At 33.0% G+C, this 20,593-nt stretch overlaps 1 protein-coding gene across 3 annotated transcripts in view; it reads left to right on the top strand.

The window, feature by feature from the left end:
* The window catches only part of IPO11 (importin 11), a 150,889-nt gene that overhangs the window by 90,800 nt on the left and 39,496 nt on the right, over positions 1 to 20,593 (top strand). For all 3 annotated transcript variants that reach the window (XM_081054102.1, XM_081054101.1, XM_081054103.1), the window contains exons 25-27: positions 6,960 to 7,055; positions 7,610 to 7,723; positions 11,000 to 11,121. In XM_081054102.1, coding sequence (XP_080910228.1) covers positions 6,960 to 7,055; positions 7,610 to 7,723; positions 11,000 to 11,121 — 332 coding nt within the window. The remainder of the gene's footprint in view (positions 1 to 6,959; positions 7,056 to 7,609; positions 7,724 to 10,999; positions 11,122 to 20,593) is intronic.

Below are 20,593 nucleotides of genomic sequence, written 5' to 3'. Positions count from 1 at the left end.
TTATATCTTTCTCCCCTACTAGACTGTAAGGTTTTCTGTGATCCTAAGTTTAATAAATGTGTTTTCTTTTTTGTCTGAGTACATATACTGTAAGTAATATGGAAGCTTGGGAATCCATAATTCTTATTTTAAAGATTGCACAACAATTATCAGTACAGCCAGGAGAAAAGCCAGCTGAAATATACAAACAGTGCATTTGGAATATTATTCTCTCCTTGACTTGCACCTTGGTTTGCATACCCAGCTGTGCTACTTATATAGTTTTTCAGTACATTCTGGGCTTAGATTCTCCCATTTGTTACATAAGGGGTTGTACTACATGATTTTTAATAATCTGTATGCATTATCTGAAATCCTCTATGTTAAATTATAAACTATTCCAAGTGACGAAGGAAAGGGGTTGTTTCTTATGTTTAAACATCTCCCAGGGGAAAAAAAATGAATTTACAGTGGTTTTTTTTTCCTCCTGTTTTTCTGTAATATTATAATTAAATAATTGTTGACAGAAAACTTGTTTTGAGTCACATGGGATGGACATTGTAAAATTCATTCAGAAAATGAGGCAAGATTTTAGGATATGTCCTAAGTTGAGTATTTACTTTCCTCTTACTGTTTTTCAAACATGATGTTCTTGCAAAATAATTCAAAGCAGTGTAGCATAGCTGGTACTACTCTAGACTGAAGCAAAATTGCCACTGTTGGAATATTGGCTCTGCTACTTCACAGCTGTGTGAGGTGAGCAAGTTAATCTCTGCTCCTCATTTTCCATCTGTAAAATGGGGATGAAAACTTTACCTACTTCTAGGTAAGGTGGGGATTACATGAGTTTGTATGTATGAAGCATTTGGGGTAAAACAGGTTACTATACTTGTAAGGCCAAATAATTTATTTGGTTGCTAACATCTTTGGCTGAAAGAAAAATAAAACAAACCAAGTTATTCTACCTATTCCTTTGACAATTTCTTCTAAATCAATGTTTATTTGAACTAAAGGATATATTAGTTAAGTTTCTTTTAAAACTAAGTTAATGATTTACACAATGATAGAGTTTTACTCTTTATCAAGAACTATATATTTCAGCTGACTCTTTAAAATTAATTGTATTCTTTCTTGCTTTTCAGAGAAACACAGTCTTTTAAAAAAATTTTATTTGGACTCTGAAAATTCTAAATTTATGTAATGCACATTATTCTTAAAATTTTACTAGAAAAATTGATTTGCTTCTTTTTCCTTTTAAGTGAAAGAAGGTAATATCATTATTTGTCCCTCAGTTGTACTTAATAATTTTTGATTGAATGAACAGAAATCAGTTGTCATCCAAATATATATTAAAACATTTGTAACATTTAATGTAAGTTACAGAATAAACCAATTTCTCTGTAAATATGCCAGTGGGAGATCATTAATAAGATGTAAATACTTGAAATAAAACTTAGTGTGTAATAGCATGTATTTAAGGCTGTATTTTTATATGAACATCGGTACAGTCACACCTGTATATTTGATTGGAAATCTCAAAACGGTATCTTATTATTTATTAAATAGACATTAAACACTAGGAATATACTAATCATGAATAAATTTGTATTTTTGATATGAAGGGATATTTTAGGACAGTGGTGCTTTTATGCTTATACTTGAAAGCTGAGATAACTAAAAATTTGGGACATTTTCCTATTCTCAGAGTTCTGGTAAAGCTATAATAATAGTTTTAATATTAGCTCATTATTTTCATTTTTAATATCTCTCAAATACTGTTTCTTCACATAGTACGCTATATAACATTTTTAATATACTTTTGATTAAATGTCACTGTTATACTAATTTCTGACAGTATCTGGAAGTGACTTTGTTTTCAAGCAGAAAATTGTAATGCTGTGAAAATTGGCTAGAGAGACAAGTATGTGTGCTTTCAGAGCAAACCATTAAGAGCAAAATTAGGCTTTGGTATTCTGTGACTCAGAATAAGTTATCTAGATGAATACAATTATATTCTAAAAATTCCCAAATTTAAACTTTGTATAAATTTGAAATTTGTCTATACATTTACATTCAACTCAGAGTTTTTCTCATGGTCTTATCAAGCAGTAATAAGCCAGGTTGCTTTCATTCTTTGTGGTAAGATTTATTTGAGATTGGACAAATATTTTTGAGGTATAATTTATTCTATAATAATAATAGTATTCCTGGTATTTACTATATGCTACACATTTCTAAGCACATGACATAGAGTTTGTGTAATCTTCACATAAAGCTATGATGATAGTACTTTTTTCCCCCAGTTTCTACTGATGAGAAATTAAATCAGAAAGCCATAAATACCTTGTCCAAAGTCGCATAGCTAGTAAGTACTGGACTGTGGTATAAACAAGCATTCTGACTTCAGGATTTATGCTCTTGACCACTTTGTAATAGAGTGTAAGTAAGCCTAACTCAATAAAATTGTTTGTGTGCATGGCACAAACTAAAACCCTGCATTTTTGACAGAGATTCTAAAAAAACAGCGTCTGTTCCAGGTATATTCAGAACAGGGATGGATTAAAACTAAAGTGCAGAAGTTCAATTTGTAATAGTAAAATGCTGATAAAAAATAATAACGTGATTGGATGATTATTCAGCCACACAGAAGCATACTATGCAGCTTTAAAAAGGAACGAAGACAATTTCTATATACAGTTTTAAAATGATTTTGAGACTATAAGCAAAGAACAGTGTCTAGAGTTTCTTGTATTTAAAAAGTGCAGCATAAGATAACAATGGAAAAATAAGTGAAACTAATAAAAGTGCTTATGTGGAGGGAAGAGGGAGAGAGGATGGAAGCTAGATCTTTCAGGATGTGTATCAGTTTTGTACTTTTGGTTTTGGAGTCATGTGGATGATCTACATGATTTAAAATAAATTTAAAGCAGTTCCTAAAGATAAAAAACAAGCTGAAACATTTGAATCTAACTATTATTATGTAGGGGCATACAATCTGAAATATTTCTCATAGGCACATAGTATTTTACATGTGCCTCCTGGTGGGATATAACATTAGAATACAAGTAGACACAAGGAAATTATTATCTGCATTCGGTAGTATTATTGTTATTAGTAATTTTGGTATTGTTATTTTGAAAGCCCTGTGTGTATATATGTGGACATTTATTTATATAGTGGAAGCAAATATGGGCATTAGTTTTTCAATATAAGATAAGAAAAATGGAAATATAAAATCGAAGAAGTTATGTAAAATGATATAATTTTAAATTGGTTTGGTGAATTTATGGCATATGCTTTTTAGGAAGAGAAGTTTCCTGATGCTGTCTAAGCAAAGACCTAAAAGCCGTTTCAATCTACTGGCAGCAAGCACCCCAGAGCCCAGCTTGTGCTCTGTAAATCCTTGTCTTGCTGGTTGAGTCCAGAGCCCAGCAAGGCATACACAGAATAATTGGGGAAGCTGTCTGTCCTGGAGGCAGGAGAGGGCGGGATTCTGTCAAAGGGTGCAGGAAGTAATTGAAGGAGTCCCCACTGGCTAATGATAGGACAGGTTGAGCATCAACACAAAACTAAAGTAAGTGGATAAAAACACATCAGATATGCTAAAATCCCTCAGAACATAATGATCCTTCCCAACAAAAGTGAGTGATGATTTAAATTCTATTAACCTCTGTAAGTTACCTTACTTTTAGCTATCTATTATTACTTTCGTTGTCTTTAGCGTTATTTCCTTCTTGGAGTTGTTTGGCCATCTGGGTGTACATGCGTTTCACTTCAAATATATAGAATTGGATGTTACCACTGAAAGATGCATTTTTCAAAATTTTCTTTAGAAGTAAAAACGATGCTGCTGATCAAAATATTCAGTAGGATTTTAATCATTATGAAAGAACCTTCTTTACTATAGAAATATTTGTAATTTGAACTCTGGCTTTTTTTTTTAATTAAAAGTTATTGAGGTGACAATGGTTAGTAAAATTATATAGGTTTCCAGTGTACACTTCTGTATTACATCATCTATATATCACATTGTGTGTTCACCACCCAGAGTCAGTTCTCCTTGCATCACCATATATTTGATCCCCCTTACCCTCTTCATCTCCCTCCCCCCACCCCGTCACCCTTTGGTAACCACTAAACTATTGTCTGTGTCTATGAGTTTTTGTTTCTTTGTCTTGTTCCTTTGAATTTTATATCCCACATATGAGTGAAGTACTATGGTTCTCGACTTTTTCTGTCTGACTTATTTCACTTAGCGTGATAATCTCAAGGTCCATCCATGTTGTCACAGTGGAATACTACTCTGCCACCGTAAGAAAAGATGAAGTAGTACTGCCACTTGTGAACTCTGGCTTCTAAGTCACAACTTCAATATCTTTTTTGGCACGTGGGCTGTAACATGTTACGTGTGTGAAAATAATATAGGACCATTCTGTATGGATTTCCCACAGGCACCTCAAGTTCAACATGTTTGAAACCAGACTTCGTCGTTAATGGCATCATATTTAGACCCACTGACTATGAAAACTAAGAGTAATCCCAGACTTCTTCACCTTTGCTCAACTGTTCAATTTGTTTTCCATTTCTTATCAGTTCTACTTCCTGAAATTTCTCTTGATCCTGTTCCACAACCCTTGCCTCCGAGTCTAATAATGGCATTTTCCCGCATAATCTTTCAGAAACAATCTTATGTTTCCTAGCTATGATTCCTAACCTTTTTGAATACAAAGACTCCATTTTAGCCCTAAAATATTGTGGATCCTTTACACAATAGTAACTATACCTTTATGTATAAAGCAAACACATAGTGACAGAGAGCTGGTTAATATTGAAGGATACATTTAAACGAACTTATATTTTAAGTCATGATCTAAAATGTGATTATTTCTTTTCTGCACAAACGTTTGTAATCCTTGGAGTTAACTTTTTCTGGTGTAAATTTTTATGTGCTCTAAATTCTCTGCCAGTTGTCTATGCTCAATATGCTCAGACATATTGACCCATCAGGTATTTTATTACTTTAATTTTCTCAAAGAAGTCTCTTCCAAAACCATGCTGATTCCTCATTGCACCTCCTCCCTAAGCTTGTAGCTTCTGTGTTTTGTTCCTAGTGTCCTGAAGTTTTACAATGATGTGCCTGATGTAGGTATATTTTAACTAATTGTACTGAGCACTGCTGGTTCCTTGTAGTCTGGAAACCCTTTTAGACCCTTTAAAGAAAATACAGCCTTCTCCTGGGATGGGGAAGATCAGTTGCCCAGATTTGCAGTATTAGGAATCTCTGGCAATCTGTTTCTTAAATAGACATTCAACCAGTCTTAGTTTTAGCTTTTCCTTTCCTTTCCTTTCCAAAGGTATATGGTTATGCTAATTTCTGTGTTTCTTGGTGGGGTGAGGTAGGGAGAAGATATATGATGTAAATCGAGTTGCTTCTCAGCTTTCTCCATTGCAACCTTAGGTTTCAGCTATCTCTGATCTCATTAAGTCAGTTACCCCTGGAAGTTCTTTGTAGCTTCTTATATTCAGCTCTCATTTTCTTTGTCCTTTTAAAATTATGTCCTCATCCCTTTAAAATTCTTCTACTGTAATTTTAGTGGGGGTTTCAGGAGGGAACGAAGTTAAATGTGTGTCTAAAATCAGCAGATGGCCTCTACATTCATAGATAAAATAGTTTTTCTGGTGACATCTACCTCTGAGCTTCAGTGGACTAGCTTATCTACGTCCCTGCCTGTATTCCAAATGCCTTACCCATCTCTGTTCCAAATCCAAATTTTAACAAAATAAGCTTTATTGAGGTCAGATTTAATTATGTTCTGAATCTCATCGTCCTGTTGCTTTAATCAGGAATTGTGATCTTGTAATCTGTACCTCTTAGTAGATAATATAGTGTCTGACCCACAGTAAAAAGTGTTTATACTTTTAAACTTTGGGCATTCGCTTTACTTCTTGCTCAGAATTAGAAAATGGCATTCCTGGGTACTATTTGCCTACCTTGAGAATGTTTTGAAATGCATGGAGGTGTATTTAATTGTCATTGTGATTAGAGCACACTGTTGGCACATAATGCCAAAAGCTCCTCGATGCGAGGAATAGTCTTGCACGATAAACTCTTGTCCCACTTAGGATGCCAGTAGTCAATCTTGAGAAACATTGTTCAAAGTGTTAAGGGAAACCTGGCTCTACGTTGAGACTGGCACTTGCCCTCAACTCTCTCAAATGGTGTCTGTGCTCATTCCTACCTCTTGAGCAGTGGGGCTGGAGTGTGTACGATCCTTCTTGGTCCTTCCTCATTGCTGCTTCCTGACCACTGCCTTCCTGACTTCCTAAAACACAAATAAAAATAAACAGAAAATCCACACCTCACTTTGAATTTTATGCTATCTTTGTTATAGAGGGAACCCATCTTAATCACATAGAAGTAATTTATATTTCATGATTTTCACGTGTAACAATCAATGCTCATGGTTAATACTCTATATTATATCAAAGGAAACAAGATCATTTCTCACTTAGTAAATATACAGTATACATACAACAAGCCCTTTAATGTCCAATTTTTAATAAATTTTAATTAAAAAAGATTTATTTTTGGACATTGTGTACAGTTGTTACTAACTTTCCTTTTCACTATTAAAAGCTAATACTTTTGAAATGCCTTTTGCTGCCTCTATTAGTATAACACTTTCTAAGGGTTATTTGTTTAAAATGTAAACATAAGAATTACATTAACATGATGCCTATATGTGATTATGTACAGTTTTATATAAGGTGTATAGCTGTGTCTAAGTATTATACACTTTATATCAGATTGCAATTTTTAGTGGATTCTCTTGTAAAAGTGAATATTAAATACCTCATATAGTCACTTGTATCTCAGATTTGGTATGGAATGTTTAATACATTGTTTTCTTTACCTGTGTTTTGCCTAAAGCAATGACTTGCATCATTAAGTATCACCAGTGTGTGTTTCTGGTTTTTAGGTTGTGGAAAATGCCCTTAAAGTGAACCCAGTATTAGGCCCGCAAATGTTTCAACCGATTCTACCCTGTGTTTTCAGAGGTATTATAGAAGGGGAGGTAAGATTTTTCTTAATATTGGACTCTAGGGTTCTTGTTTTCATTATTTTTCTTCTTCATTGGAAAATTAAATCTTCATTGTTATATATAAAAGGAAAGCTTTTAAAAATATTTGACTATTTGTAAGTAAATTAAGTAAATTTCAGGTAGTCATACAGCTTTGCTTTTTAAGTAGTCTGCATGGGAAAGTATAGATTTCCTTTGATATATCATCTCTTTGAGATAGCATGTGTATTCATTCACAAAGGTTTGAAGCAAAGAAATGGGGAAAAAGAGGGCTAATTTTGTTATATACTGAATATATAGAAACATCAATTATGTTCTAAGTCCAGCTCTTAAATAGATACATGTAACTATGTAAGTTAGGAGCATTTAAAGTAGCCTAAAAATGCTATTGGTCAAATTCTTTCTGTTCTTCTCTAGTATAGAAGCAGCATGAAGAAGAATAGTGCTATTTCATATCGCTCCTGTTACTTACTATGTCATGATTGTTTATAATTGTTTATACTTGTACCTTAACCCAATTTTCCATGTGCCATATTTTATTTGTTCAGAGGTATCCTGTAGTGATGTCAACGTACCTTGGAGTCATGGGTCGAGTCCTGCTACAAAACACTAGTTTCTTTTCTTCACTTCTTACTGAGATGGCACATAAATTTAATCAGGAGGTAAGAATCAGTTTCCTTAAATAGAAAGAAGTCTTTATCCAGATAAAGATTGGAAATAATTTGGTGAAATAATGATTTTATAAAAGTCTTATAGTATTTAAACTTTTATATTTTAAACCTTTAATAACATCGTTGTATGAGATATATGAGATATACATACACACATATGTGAATACATATGTGTGCACATATACACATATACATATATACTTTTGTGTTGTAGGTTATTCTAGCATAATTTATCTAAGACTTTTTCCCATTGACTTTCCTTGGTTCTTTTATCAAAAATAAATTGACCAGTTTATAAATTGACCAATTTATGTGTGCATCTTTTTTTCAGTTCTTTTCTGTTTCATTGATCTACATGTTCATTTTTATGCTGTCACACTTCCTGGGTTAGTATAGCATTATTATAGATCTTGAAATCAGATAGTATATGTCGTCCAACTTTGTTCTTGTTTAAAATAGGTTTGGCTGTTCTAGGTCCATTACATTTCTATATCAGTAGCAGAATTGGCCTGCAAACTATTACAAAAAAACCCACAAAACAGACCAAAAAAGCCCCCAAAGTTCCTGCTGGTATATTGAATGAGTTTATGTTGATTTTATAGATTAATTTAGGGAGAATTTTAATCATAGCAGTATGGGGTCTTCCAATCCACAAGCATCCACAATAAGCAATACATTTACTGAGATGTTTTTTAGTGTTCTCAGCAATGTTTTGTAGTTTTCATTGTACATAGCTTGCACGTATTTTTTAAATTTATCCTAGATATTTCTAGGTTTTAATGGTGTTTTGAGAATTTCAGTTACTAGTTGTTTACTGGTAGTGAAAAGAAATGAAATTGATTTTTATGTATTGAACAAGTAGACTAAGAAGATAACATTTAGGGAGAAAAAAGATCATCATTTGCCTAAACATTTTATTCTACTTCTGCAGGAGTTGTATGCTATAAAATTATTTTTATAGAAGATATATTTATAAGTTACGTTCTTTACAGTTATAAAAAAATGGTGGAACTAGTTGGAAATAAAGTTCTTTCTTTCTATAGTAGGTATTAGGTAGGTGCAAAAGTAATTGCAGTTTAAGGTTAAAAATAATTGCAAAAACCGTAATTATTTTGCACCACCTAATATTTATTTAATTGGTATCAGCATGATCCATTTGTATCTGCACCTGTCTGAGTAGAAATTGGCAACATTATTAAAGTAAAGAAACCCCACCATCTTTTAATTATATTTTTTAGAAATACTTTGATTTTAGAAATTAGTTCTCTGAAAATAATACAGCATTTTTTATTGCTTCATGATTTGCTATAAATGATCATCAACATTTGTTCCTATTGTCCTGTTCCTATTTTTCTTTCTTTTTTTTTCTTTTTCTTCTTTTTTTAAATTAAAGTTTATTGGGGTGACAATTGTTAATGAAATTACATAATTTCAGGTGTACAATTCTGTATTACATCATCTATAAATCCCATTGTGTGTTCACCACCCAGAGTCAGTTCTCCTTCCATCACCATATATTTGACTATTTTTCTTAATGACTATTTACTTCAGAGCAACCAAGTTGAATTTTTAATATATACATATGATTTTTTATCATTTCCTTGTTTCAGATCTCTTCAGTGTCTTTTTTACATTTAGGATTAAATTCAAACTCTCTAATGTGGGTTTGCCTACCAAGGCCCACCGTAATATGGTTTCTTTATACTTGAGCCTTATCTCTTCACCTCCTTTTAGAACTCCATGATCCAGCCATTCACTGCTCAGAACATTTTTCAGTTTTTTGGAAACACCTTTCTCCTTCCTCCTGAGTCCTTGCATACAGGCTTTTATTCCCTCTACCTAGAACACTCCCTCCCAACCTCTCACTTTTCCTTCAGTTGATTCCTAATCGGTTTTTTATTTTACCTTAAAAATAAACTCCTGGATAATTTCACCCCAGGTCCCGAAGCTTCAGTTAGATTTTTTTCAGGTGATCCTGTAATTTGGGGAACTATGTATTTCTCAGGGATGTTTGCTCCATCTTCGCTGTATCCCTCGTACATATTCCCAGGGTCAGCCAACTATAGCCTGTGGGTCTGATCCAGCCTGCTGCTTCTGTTTGTGAAATCAATGAGTTAAGAATGCTTTTTACATTTTTTTACTATTTGAAAAAATAAAAATCTACACACATGCACTTGCACACACATGAGAGATTTTAAGGAATTGGCTTACAAGATTATAGGGACTGGCAAGTTATAATTTTGTAGGACACGCTGAAAACTCAGGCAAGATTTCTATGTTACAGTCTTTTTTTAAATTTATATTTTATTACAGTTGACATATATTAGTTTCAGGTGTACAATATAGTGATTTGCCATGTATATATCCTACAAAGTGATCCCCACAATAGATTTAGTAACCATCTGTCACCATACATAGTTATTGCGATATTATTGAGTATATTCCCTATGCTGTACATTACATCCCTGTGAGTTATAACTGTAAATTTGTACTTCTTAATCCCCTTCCTTTTTCTGCTGAAGCTCCTAGCCCCCACCCTCTGGAAACCATAATTTTTTTCTCTCTATCTGTGAGTTTCTTTGTTTCATTTCATTTGTTGTTGTTTTTCTGTTTTGTTTTAAGATTCTACATATAAGTGAAATCATATGGTATTTGTCTCTGTCTGTCCAACTTTTCACTTAACCTAATACTCTAGGCCCTTCTTGTTGTTGCAAATGGCAAGATTTCATTCTTTTTTATGACTCAATAATATTCCATTGTGTATATGTACCACATCCATTTTATCCATTCATCTATTGGTGGATAGTCTTGAGTCAGGATTTCTTCTTTTCTGGGAAACCTTAGTTTTTGCTCTTAAGATTTTCAACTGATTGAATGAAGCCTAGCTCACTTTATCTAGGGTAATTTTCTTTACTTAAAATCATAGTAAACATTAATCACATTTATAGCATGCTTTTTACAGCGACATCTAGACTAGTATTTGACCAAACAACTGGACACCTCAGCTTACCTGAGTTGAACAAGTCTGTTTAGTTCTCAGAATTAATTGGCTCTCAAAGTTGAGAGTCGATTTCTGGTTTGCTCAAATTATTCCTTTATAGCTCAAAGCTTGCTCCAAATTCTTGTATTCCAATTCTGCGGTTTGCTGGAATTGAACTTTAACCATGCCTTATGAGGTTATAACCTTTAATGGTACTTATCCACAGGTAAATAGCATTTCGCATATTTTGAGATGCCACCTGGTTGGGTTTTTTTTTTTTTTTTCAGATGGACCAACTTTTGGGAAATATGATCGAAATGTGGGTTGATCGCATGGACAACATTACCCAGCCTGAAAGAAGAAAACTTTCAGCTTTGGCCTTGCTTTCTCTTCTGCCATCTGATAATAGGTGAGGAAATGTTTCCTTAAAATTTGTTTCTTTAAAGCATCAAAATATTCCCACTCTTTTGGCCATTTGGTATTGCTGTGTGTTGCTGGGCAGTCTTGTTTAATTAATGTATATGTACGCTAATTTTGTTAGTAGATGGTGATGTGGCAAGTGTTACTCTAGATCTAAAAATCTGTGAATGGAAGTATTTAAAGGTTGTACTCCTTTTGCCACATTGTTTCATTCTTCTTTGAATTTCCATTTTTTTCATAACCACATTTTATTAGACTTACTTTGAGTCCTTTCTATATAGATATATTAAATATATAATATTTCAATGTCAGTAGTACTTCATAAAATATATTATCCTGGTAATTCAAAAGTATGTTACATATTTATTTATTTATTTTGGATTGTGTATAAAGAAGCCTGCAAGTTGTTTTTTTCTCCTTTTATAAATGAAGTCATTATATTATACTTCACCATCATTGTTAAAATTCTCATTACCATAAAACAAATACAGAATGCTTTGATTTGGATGTTCAAGGAAGACTATACATTTTCTTTGTTTTTATCCTTGTCTTTTATATGCCTTTTGTGTGTGGGGATGGGGGGGTATTTTTAATTTTAAAGGCATAAAAGTGGACCTTAAGCCTTGACACTGTGTGAGAATAATAATAATAGTATGTTAGATCTTCGTCCTCAGAAATTTTTAGAGCACACACATCCTAGTGATAAATTAGTAAAATCCAATTAGCTGTAGAAATCCTTTTCTAAAATGTACGTATTCCAGTATGGTGATTTGGATTACGAATATAGGTAATTATTTTGTCCTCACATCATAACAATAGTTAATAATTATTGAGCACTTACTATACGTCTTATGTTTTGCTAAGTGCTTTTGCATTTATTTCTCATTTAATTTGTAAGACAGTCCTGAGGTATACGCATGATTATCCTTTTTTTTACAGTGCAAAGAAATAGCTTTAAAATGTTAAGTAACTTGCCGAGGGTCTGGCATGTGGCATGTTGTAGGGCAGATTTTGACCTTGAGCAGCTTGAAGTCAGGGCTTGCTCTTTTAGCTACCAGGTAATGCTGTTTCTAAGGTGGACTTACATATGACCTCATATTTTTTCATAGTGAAATTGAGTGGCATCTTCTTTATAGTTGGCAACCAAATTCAAGCTGCCTACATTTTAATTTATTGCTGTTTCCCTTTCTCTTAGTGGAAAAACAGTGACTTGAGAATTTTTTAGGCTTTTAAAATGAAAATATTAAACAACCTGGTTTTTGGCAATAGTCAGCACACTTTTCCCATTTCTTTAATAAATTAATGAATGGAAAAAAATATTAAGGTTAGAGTTTTCCCCAATACAGAACTGAGATTATTGAGGGCAAACTAGAAATGATACAGGTTAAGAAGTGTAGAAAGTAATCTAAAGCACATTAACTTACATTTTTTATAAAAATACTGTTTGCTTCCATATTTAATTTTATGTATATGGTTCATAAATATCTTTGATATGTAAGTTGTGGAAACAGTTGGCTTCTATAAGGAAATATAAGGCTTCTTTCTATAACTCTAAGGAAGACTTAGACTGGGGCTTATGTCAGTTTATATAAATTGAGGGGCAGACTTTATTAAGACTTGACATTCTCCTAAACATTAAAATTTCAAACTTAAATGTTGTGAGGAGATAGCTTTGCGATAGGAAAAATCAGCTCTTATTTTGGTTTTCAAAATGAAGTCAATATTGAAAAATCTGTTGGATGGTAGTGAATTGATATCATTTTAAAGGTACCAAGAAAGTTTTGAATAATGTGGTAATAGAATTTTAAAAAATAATGATTTAACTTTAAAATGTTCTTAATGGATTACTGACTAAAATATTGATAGTTACAGAAAATGTAATGATCTGAAAAACAAAAAAACTTGTTTGCTGCACAAATTTGCCACGTAGTCATTGGCCCATGATGTAACTTGGGAAGTGCTATGTTCACATGTTTTAGTGGAAGGTAATGTTGACATTTAAGTCAGCAGTTTTATCATTTTCTGTTATAATCTTTCTTCTATTAACAACTTGGTAGTTGTTGGAGTTTGGGAAAATTATTCCCCCTTCCACATCCCCAGTGATATTTCCTGGTTGATCTCCCATGTAATAGTAATTTCCTGTTCCTGTGTTTCTTTTACACTTTGCAGTATAACAGTTCCCTTGCCTAAAATTAGCAGGTCTAGAGAATAGTGTTAGTAATGATTTTTTTTAAGCTGGCTAAATTGGTAAATGTTGTTCTCTTCTCTGTTTATTAAAATGGATTTTCAAATGCAGTAAGGCACTTTTCTAAAGCATGGTTTCTCAGCAACAATACTAGTGACATTTTGGGCCACAGGAATGTTTGTTACGGGGACTGTCCTGTGCATTGTACGATATTTAGTGGCATCCCCTGACCTGTACCCAGTGGATATGCCAATAGACCCTCCCACCACCAGCTTACAATCACTGCTGTCAAGAATGACAATTTGGGAAACTATGAAACTCTCTTTTATCCTAGTCTATTATACTACTTTTGGTTCAGAAATTTGGTAAAAAACGATAGACTTTAGAACCACACTCAATTCCCAGTGCCACCAGTCACTTGCGAATGACCATGGCCAAGTAACTTACCTTCCCTGTGCCTAAGTTTCCTGGTTTTTAAAACGGGGATACTAAAACCATTTTCTGATGAAAGTGCTGTAAAGATTAAATGAGTTTACATGTGTAACGTCGAACTGTCTGAATACCTGGGGTTAGCTGTTTTTATTTCATCCCTTTCTTTCTCTCCCTCTCTCATCCATCGATCCATCCATCCATCCATTTACTGTAGTACAAAGTTCTAAAAGTTTAAGTCTATGTGTGTACATGCATTTATTTTAAATTCAGTACATGTTTAGGTATATTGAGCATACCTGTTCATTAATTCATTAAAAGCAATATGTGTACCGCATATGTTCTAAGGAATGTCACCTTTTATTTGATGATCTTTTTAAATATTGTGCATTATGACCAACTTATGCTACATGAATGTGCTTATGTCTACTCTGTGCATTCTTATTTTATCTTCTTGGTCACCTGAACATAGTGCAGTCAGTTTTTTTTTTAAATTGTTCAATAAAACTGTCTTGTGTCCTTTTGTTTTACTATTTCTTTAGTAGGAGTAATTCCAAGTTTATATTATGTATACATGGGGTCTAGTATTTTCTTCAGCTAATTTTTATATGAAAATAACATTATTTACATATACATCTTTTAATGTTTTTCGAGAGTTTTCCTCCAAAGGCATAGATGAAACAAGAACTATTACTTGTAGTTGAGAATGAATAATTAAACTTTCCTTTGACTCTGTTCTCTAAAATAACAATTCATCCTTCAACTTCAAAGATACATTTTTATAATGCAGTTCCAAGAATTTCAGATGTCAGTAAGTATTCTTTGAGATTAAGTGTTTTAAGAATTTTGAATTTCACTTTTTTTTTTAAGATTTAAAGAAATCACCAATGGAGAATATTTAACATAAATTACTTGAATAATTCAAAAAGAGATTGACAAAGGAGCAGAACTTTTAGGTATGATGGCTTGCTTCCCAGGAGAAATTTCCTTATAATAAAATGCCCTGGGTATCAGATTTACTAAACCTACTTGGATTAGACACTTAGTACCTCACCATAATTCTCATTTATGTCAAGAATAGCATATATGATATCATCCTTTAACAAGTTCCAAAGAGTAGTATTTTGGTATAGTTTAAACATAGTTGAATAAAAGGCAGTTTACAATTTTTAAATTGTGGGTACGTTGTTTTACCTGAATTGTGCTTGACTGTTCCTCAGTATTTAACAGGATATAATTTTATTTTCATCCTTAAAAAGAGTATGTGTCTTTTACTCCAAGGTCATGTGTTCTTATTTATGGTATTTCCTTATATCCGTAAATCTTTAACCTAATATTTTAGTAGCTTTTCTGTAATAAAAATTAGTTGTCAATTTTTTGTCCTTCATAAGAAAAATGTCTTAGAAACTTCTTTTATGTGTGTGTTTGATAACAGCATTATTGAGATATAATTCACAGACCATACAATTTACTCCCTTTGAGGTGTATAACTCAGTAGTTTTCAGTATATACACAGAAATGTGCAACTATCATCACAATCAATTTTAGAATATTTTTATTACTCCCAAAAGAAACCTTGTACACTTTAGCAGTCCTCATTCTCATTCCCCTGTATCCCTAGGCAACCACTAATTTGCTTTCTGTCTCTATAGATTTGCCTGTTCCAGACTTTTCCTACAATTGGAATCAGACAACATGTAGTCTTTTGTGACAGGCTTCTTTAAATTACCATATTTTCAAAGTTCATCCATATTGTGGCATATATCAGTATTTTATTTCTTTTCATTACTGAATAATATTCTCTTGTATGGATCTACCACATTTTGTTTATTTATCAGATGATGGATATTTGAGCTGTTTCTACTTTTTGGCCATTATTAGTAATGTTGCTATTTTTCATGTATAAGTTTTTGTGTAGATGTGTGTTTTCATTTCTCTTGGATATTGCTGGGTCATATGGTGACTCTGTCTTTTGCCTTTTGAGGAACTGCCAGACTGTTTTTCAAAGGATTTTTACTGTTTTACATTCCTACCAGCAGTGTACGAGGGTCCCAATTTCTCCACATCCTTGCCAATACTTGTATTATTTCTTTTTGATTATAGTCATGTTCGTGGGTGAGTGGTATCTCACTGTGATAGAAACATCTTTTAACTGGGTCTGCTGTGCCATTACTCACGTTTGGGAATCTTACTGGACACAAAGGCTTTTGACTATTAGTTGATTGCTTATTGTATACTGATGTGGGAACCCCTGAAAAACATCAATACATATATACCTTAGTGTTTTAAAAATTTTACTACCCAAGTTCCGTTACTTTTAAACTGTGATCTGTGCTCTTTCTCAGTCATTCTACACCATTCATACTGGCTTGTCTCTGTCTTTGGAATATGCTGAGTTCCTTTGTGCCTCAGAACTTTGACAAATTCTGTGAACTGGCATGTTTCTAATACCTTCGAAACACTCTTTGCTTTTCCTTTATAAAACTGATCATGATTTGAAAACAAAGAAGTGTTTGTCTAGTAGTTTTCGTATTTTATTTTTTATCCACAAATATTTGTATTGTAAAATATAAGAACTCTCCTAAAACTACTATTTATGAAATTTACGTAGAGTAAAATTGACGTTTTGGGGAGTTGACATTACTATAAATTTTAGCACATGTAGATTTGCGCAAACATCACCACAATCAGAGCACAAAATAACAGTTTCATCACCTGAGGAAACTACTTTGTGCTATATGTATGTGCTACATATGTGCTGTGTACATTGGGAATTACGTCCTCCCCCGTTCACTTAATTTTGTCTTTTCGAGAATGTCAGAGAAAGGACATCAGGCAGTATACTTTTGAGACTAGCTTTCTCATTCAGTATAATGCCTTTTAAATTCATCCAAGATATTGCATGTGTCGTTAGAATGTTCCTTTTTTTAATCCTGAGTAGTATTCCATTGTATGGATGTATTGCCTTCAACCATTGAAGGACATTTGGATGTCTGGTACTTTTTTAATGACTGTCTCCACTAGTGTGTAAGTTCCATGAGCATGAGAACTGGGACATTGTTGGCCTCTCTCTCTCTCTCTCTCTCTCTCTCTCTCTCTCTCTCTCTCTCTCTCTCTCTCGATGTGTATGTATACATACATTGCATATATACAATGTACATCATGTTTCATTTTCTGAACTATTTGCATGTAAGTTGCATAATCATGGCCTCTTACCCCTAAATACTTTGATCTACGATCAGGTATTGCATTTTGTTGCCATTTCTTTGTAGTCTCTTACTCTGTAATGTCATTTCCTGAGTTTGTCTTTCTTATGACTAACATTTTTGAAAAATACAGTTTTTTTCTCTCTATCCTTCTCTGTCTTTTCCCCTCCTTCCCCCTCTCTCAACAAAAATAGAATGTTCCTCATTTGGGGTGTTTCTGATGTTTCCTCATGATTAGATTCAGGTTATACATTCCTGGTTGGTATATTATCTAAGTGATGTTGTGTCCTTGAAATATCACATCTGATGGCACATGGTGTCTACCTACTTCCTATTAATGACGCTAATTGTGGTCAAGGTGCTGTCTGATTTCTCCACTGTGAAGTTACTGTTTTATTTTCCTTGCAACTGAATAGCAATCTATTAAGATACTGCTTCTCATTAAAATTCCACCCTACATTGAGAAAAATGGTAATATTTTTTATTGGTACTGGACTATTTTTAATTGTATACCCCATTGTAAATTATAATTCTTGAGTCCATAAGTAACTTAAGATCATAAGATCTATTGTAAACCATTCTTATATGGAACCCCATCTTGATAGGTTTATACATAGGTTCTATACATCTAAGTAATATAGATGTATTATATTTAAAAATGGTAATAGAATAATTGTTCTCTTAATTATGCATTCTCATACTTGTAATGGAATTTCTGAATGGAAAGGAAATAGATATGTGTTGATACCTGAAGCATGAGATTATTTGAAGAAGACGGTAGTATAAAAGAAGAATGAGAGAAAAATAAGTGAGTCAATTTCCTGCAAAGAAAAGGGAGGAAGCCAGTTTAGGAGGCTGAGTGTAATATTCATAAATAGTTCTAATGAAAATTAGTAAGAATCACAAAAAGGATATGAGGAACCATTATGATGATACGTTATTCCAGAACAAAACCAAAATGACAGAGTTCAGATTGGTGAGAATTATGATGCATTGGAAATCATATGAAGATTTTACTAAGCACATTATAGGATTTAAAGCTCACGAGAAGATTTAAAATTGCCTAAATAATATCAATTGCTGTGAAATGACAATAATTAATCAAAACACAGGGAAATGTATTTTCCAGTAAGTATAGTGGGAAACTGAGTTTTAATCTAAAACTGGAGTGGCCAGTGTGGCCACTAATTAATGATGTGGTCATAGAAGTAAGCCGAAGAGTCTCTGAATTCCATTCCTGAGAGTCTCTGAATTCCATTCCTGCATCAACATTTTCTGAGGTTTTAATTTCTGTGGTCTTTTCTAGTAGTGATCACTTGTGTCTAAGAGCTGCAACTCCTACATGAAGAGAGGCTAAACTTTACTATTCTGGATATTGGAGTGTTACTGGGTATCAACCTGAGAACTGTAATGTATCATTTAGATTTATTGTTGGCTACAGTCACTGTAGCTTACCTCAGTTTTTGCGGTATGAATAATGCAAGATTCATTTTATTTTATCACTGTTCTTTGGTGTAAGTTTCCAAACATTTTACTTTTAAGATCTAATAAGAATAAATATTTTTATCTGCTTTGGATATTTCTGGAACAGAGGACAAAATTAATTAATGTTCCTGTCTTATTACCTTGGAGCTCTCCCTCTTTAAATTTCATTTTTATTTCAATGGACCATTTCTCTGATTTCTTCCAAACTCCAGGGAGGCATACGTTTTCCTTGAATCTCTTATTAGTGTCCCTGGCTGGGTCTGGAAATTAAATTAATAAAGACAAGATAAACAGGAGAAAAGCATACAGTTTTACATGACACGGGAGCCTTCCTAAGGAAATGAAAACCCAAAGAAATTGTCAAACCTGTGTGTTTTATGCTGGGTTTGGTACAGAGTGGAAAGTCATGGAAAGATATGATAAGGCAAAAGGTTTGAGGTAAGTGTAGTGAAGAGGAAATACTATAAGGCCTGTTTGTTTGGCTCAGAGTCCTTTTGTCTTTGGAGATAAGGATGTTCCTTTCCTCCCAAGTATTGCAAGGGCACCTCTAACTGAAGGTTTTATAACCTTTTTCAGGGGAGAAGGGCAGAGGACAGGTTGTGGAGTGTGACTGGGCGTGGGGAGGTCAGAGAAACACCTTCCTGCTTCTGCTGTTTTCTTAAACTCCTTCAGCTTAAAATAGTCAATATGCCAACATGCTATATTTTGGGCTAGCGTGTCCTGAACTTCATCATAACTCTTTAAGTTGTATGAGACAATTGAAAAAGCTGCAAGACATACTTCATTCCACTTTGTGTGTTATTGAAAATACGAAACAAAACTGACTTGAGAAACCTAGCTCCTGTTCCATCTTTACCTAATTCATGTCATTTTCTGTCACTTGGCTGTTTTAGTTGTTGTTTTCTTATTTCTATTCATAAAATAGAAATAACAACAGCTGGCCACAAAAGATAGTTGTGAGAATTGTAAATCATTTGATAAAGATCTGTTATCCACTATGTACCTCTGATTTTTTTGTCATAGAAAGTGCTAGGTATAGTGTGTGTGTGTGTGTGTGTGTGTGTGTATTATTTAATATGAAATAATTCATATGATTATCTGAAGTAATTGTCTTTATGTGAAGTAAAGCTGTTTTAATTCTAAAGGGAATCATAGTGTACAGTTACATATTATCACTGATAATTTAAGTGTATCATTAGAGTGTTAGTAATAATAATGAAAGTCAGCATTAGAAAACCTAAGCAATCAGCTTTTTGGAAAATTATGATTAAATAGTATATAATATAAACAATTTATAGTCAACTCTTTAAATCCTTACCTTAAAATATTATATTATACACAGACATATTTTTATTCTTAAAGATTCAAAACTAATTCAGATGTACATATGGTAAAATGTCATTAAAGGGCCTCTTACACTCTCCCAAAGTTGTTTTGCCAAAATATAACCTTTTTCAGTAAATTTGGTATGAGACTTGATATCATTTTACAACCCAAGGCATATACCTTAATGGATTAAGGTACTAATTGGTAGTATTCAACATTTTTAAACCCACAATTTTTTTGAAAAATTAAAAATGAAGAACACAGAGGATAGTGTAATATTTGTGATCACCATTCTAAATTGCTTGTTAACTTTGCTATCTGGTTTTTTTAAAGGAGTAAAGCAAAGTTGACATCCCTAATATGTATTCAAAATAATATAAATATTTTATGCATTTAGAAATTCACAAAAATTATATTACTCCATTTATTTCTTATTTCAACTTGCTATTTCCTACCCAGTAGCTATCTATTTTTGATGTATACAGTTTGTTCATTCTGAATATTTAAAATTTTCAGGGATTTTTTCCTAAAAAAAGGTGTTTTTAAAATTATGAGATGTTTAGGTGTGCTTTAGGAAAACTCAAATTAACTGCATTCTGAAAAAATAAGTTCCTGAGGTATCCTTTCAACAATATTTTTGAAACACAGATAAAATTACTTCCTGTCACAGTTTCCTGTATCCATGGCAACCTCTGTTTTACACACTGACTGTGGAGGAACCAGTGTGAAGAGTGGTGTTTCCTGAGCAAACTGTGATTTAAAAAAGAAAAAAAAAGTGGAGGGGTGGAGGTCAGCAGTGCCACAGAAAGAAATGGAGTTTGGAAGTGTCG

Source organism: Rhinolophus hipposideros, assembly GCF_964194185.1.
Source record: "Rhinolophus hipposideros genome assembly, chromosome: 7".
NCBI lineage: Eukaryota > Metazoa > Chordata > Mammalia > Chiroptera > Rhinolophidae > Rhinolophus > Rhinolophus hipposideros.
This window is presented reverse-complemented; position numbering and strand designations above follow the sequence as displayed.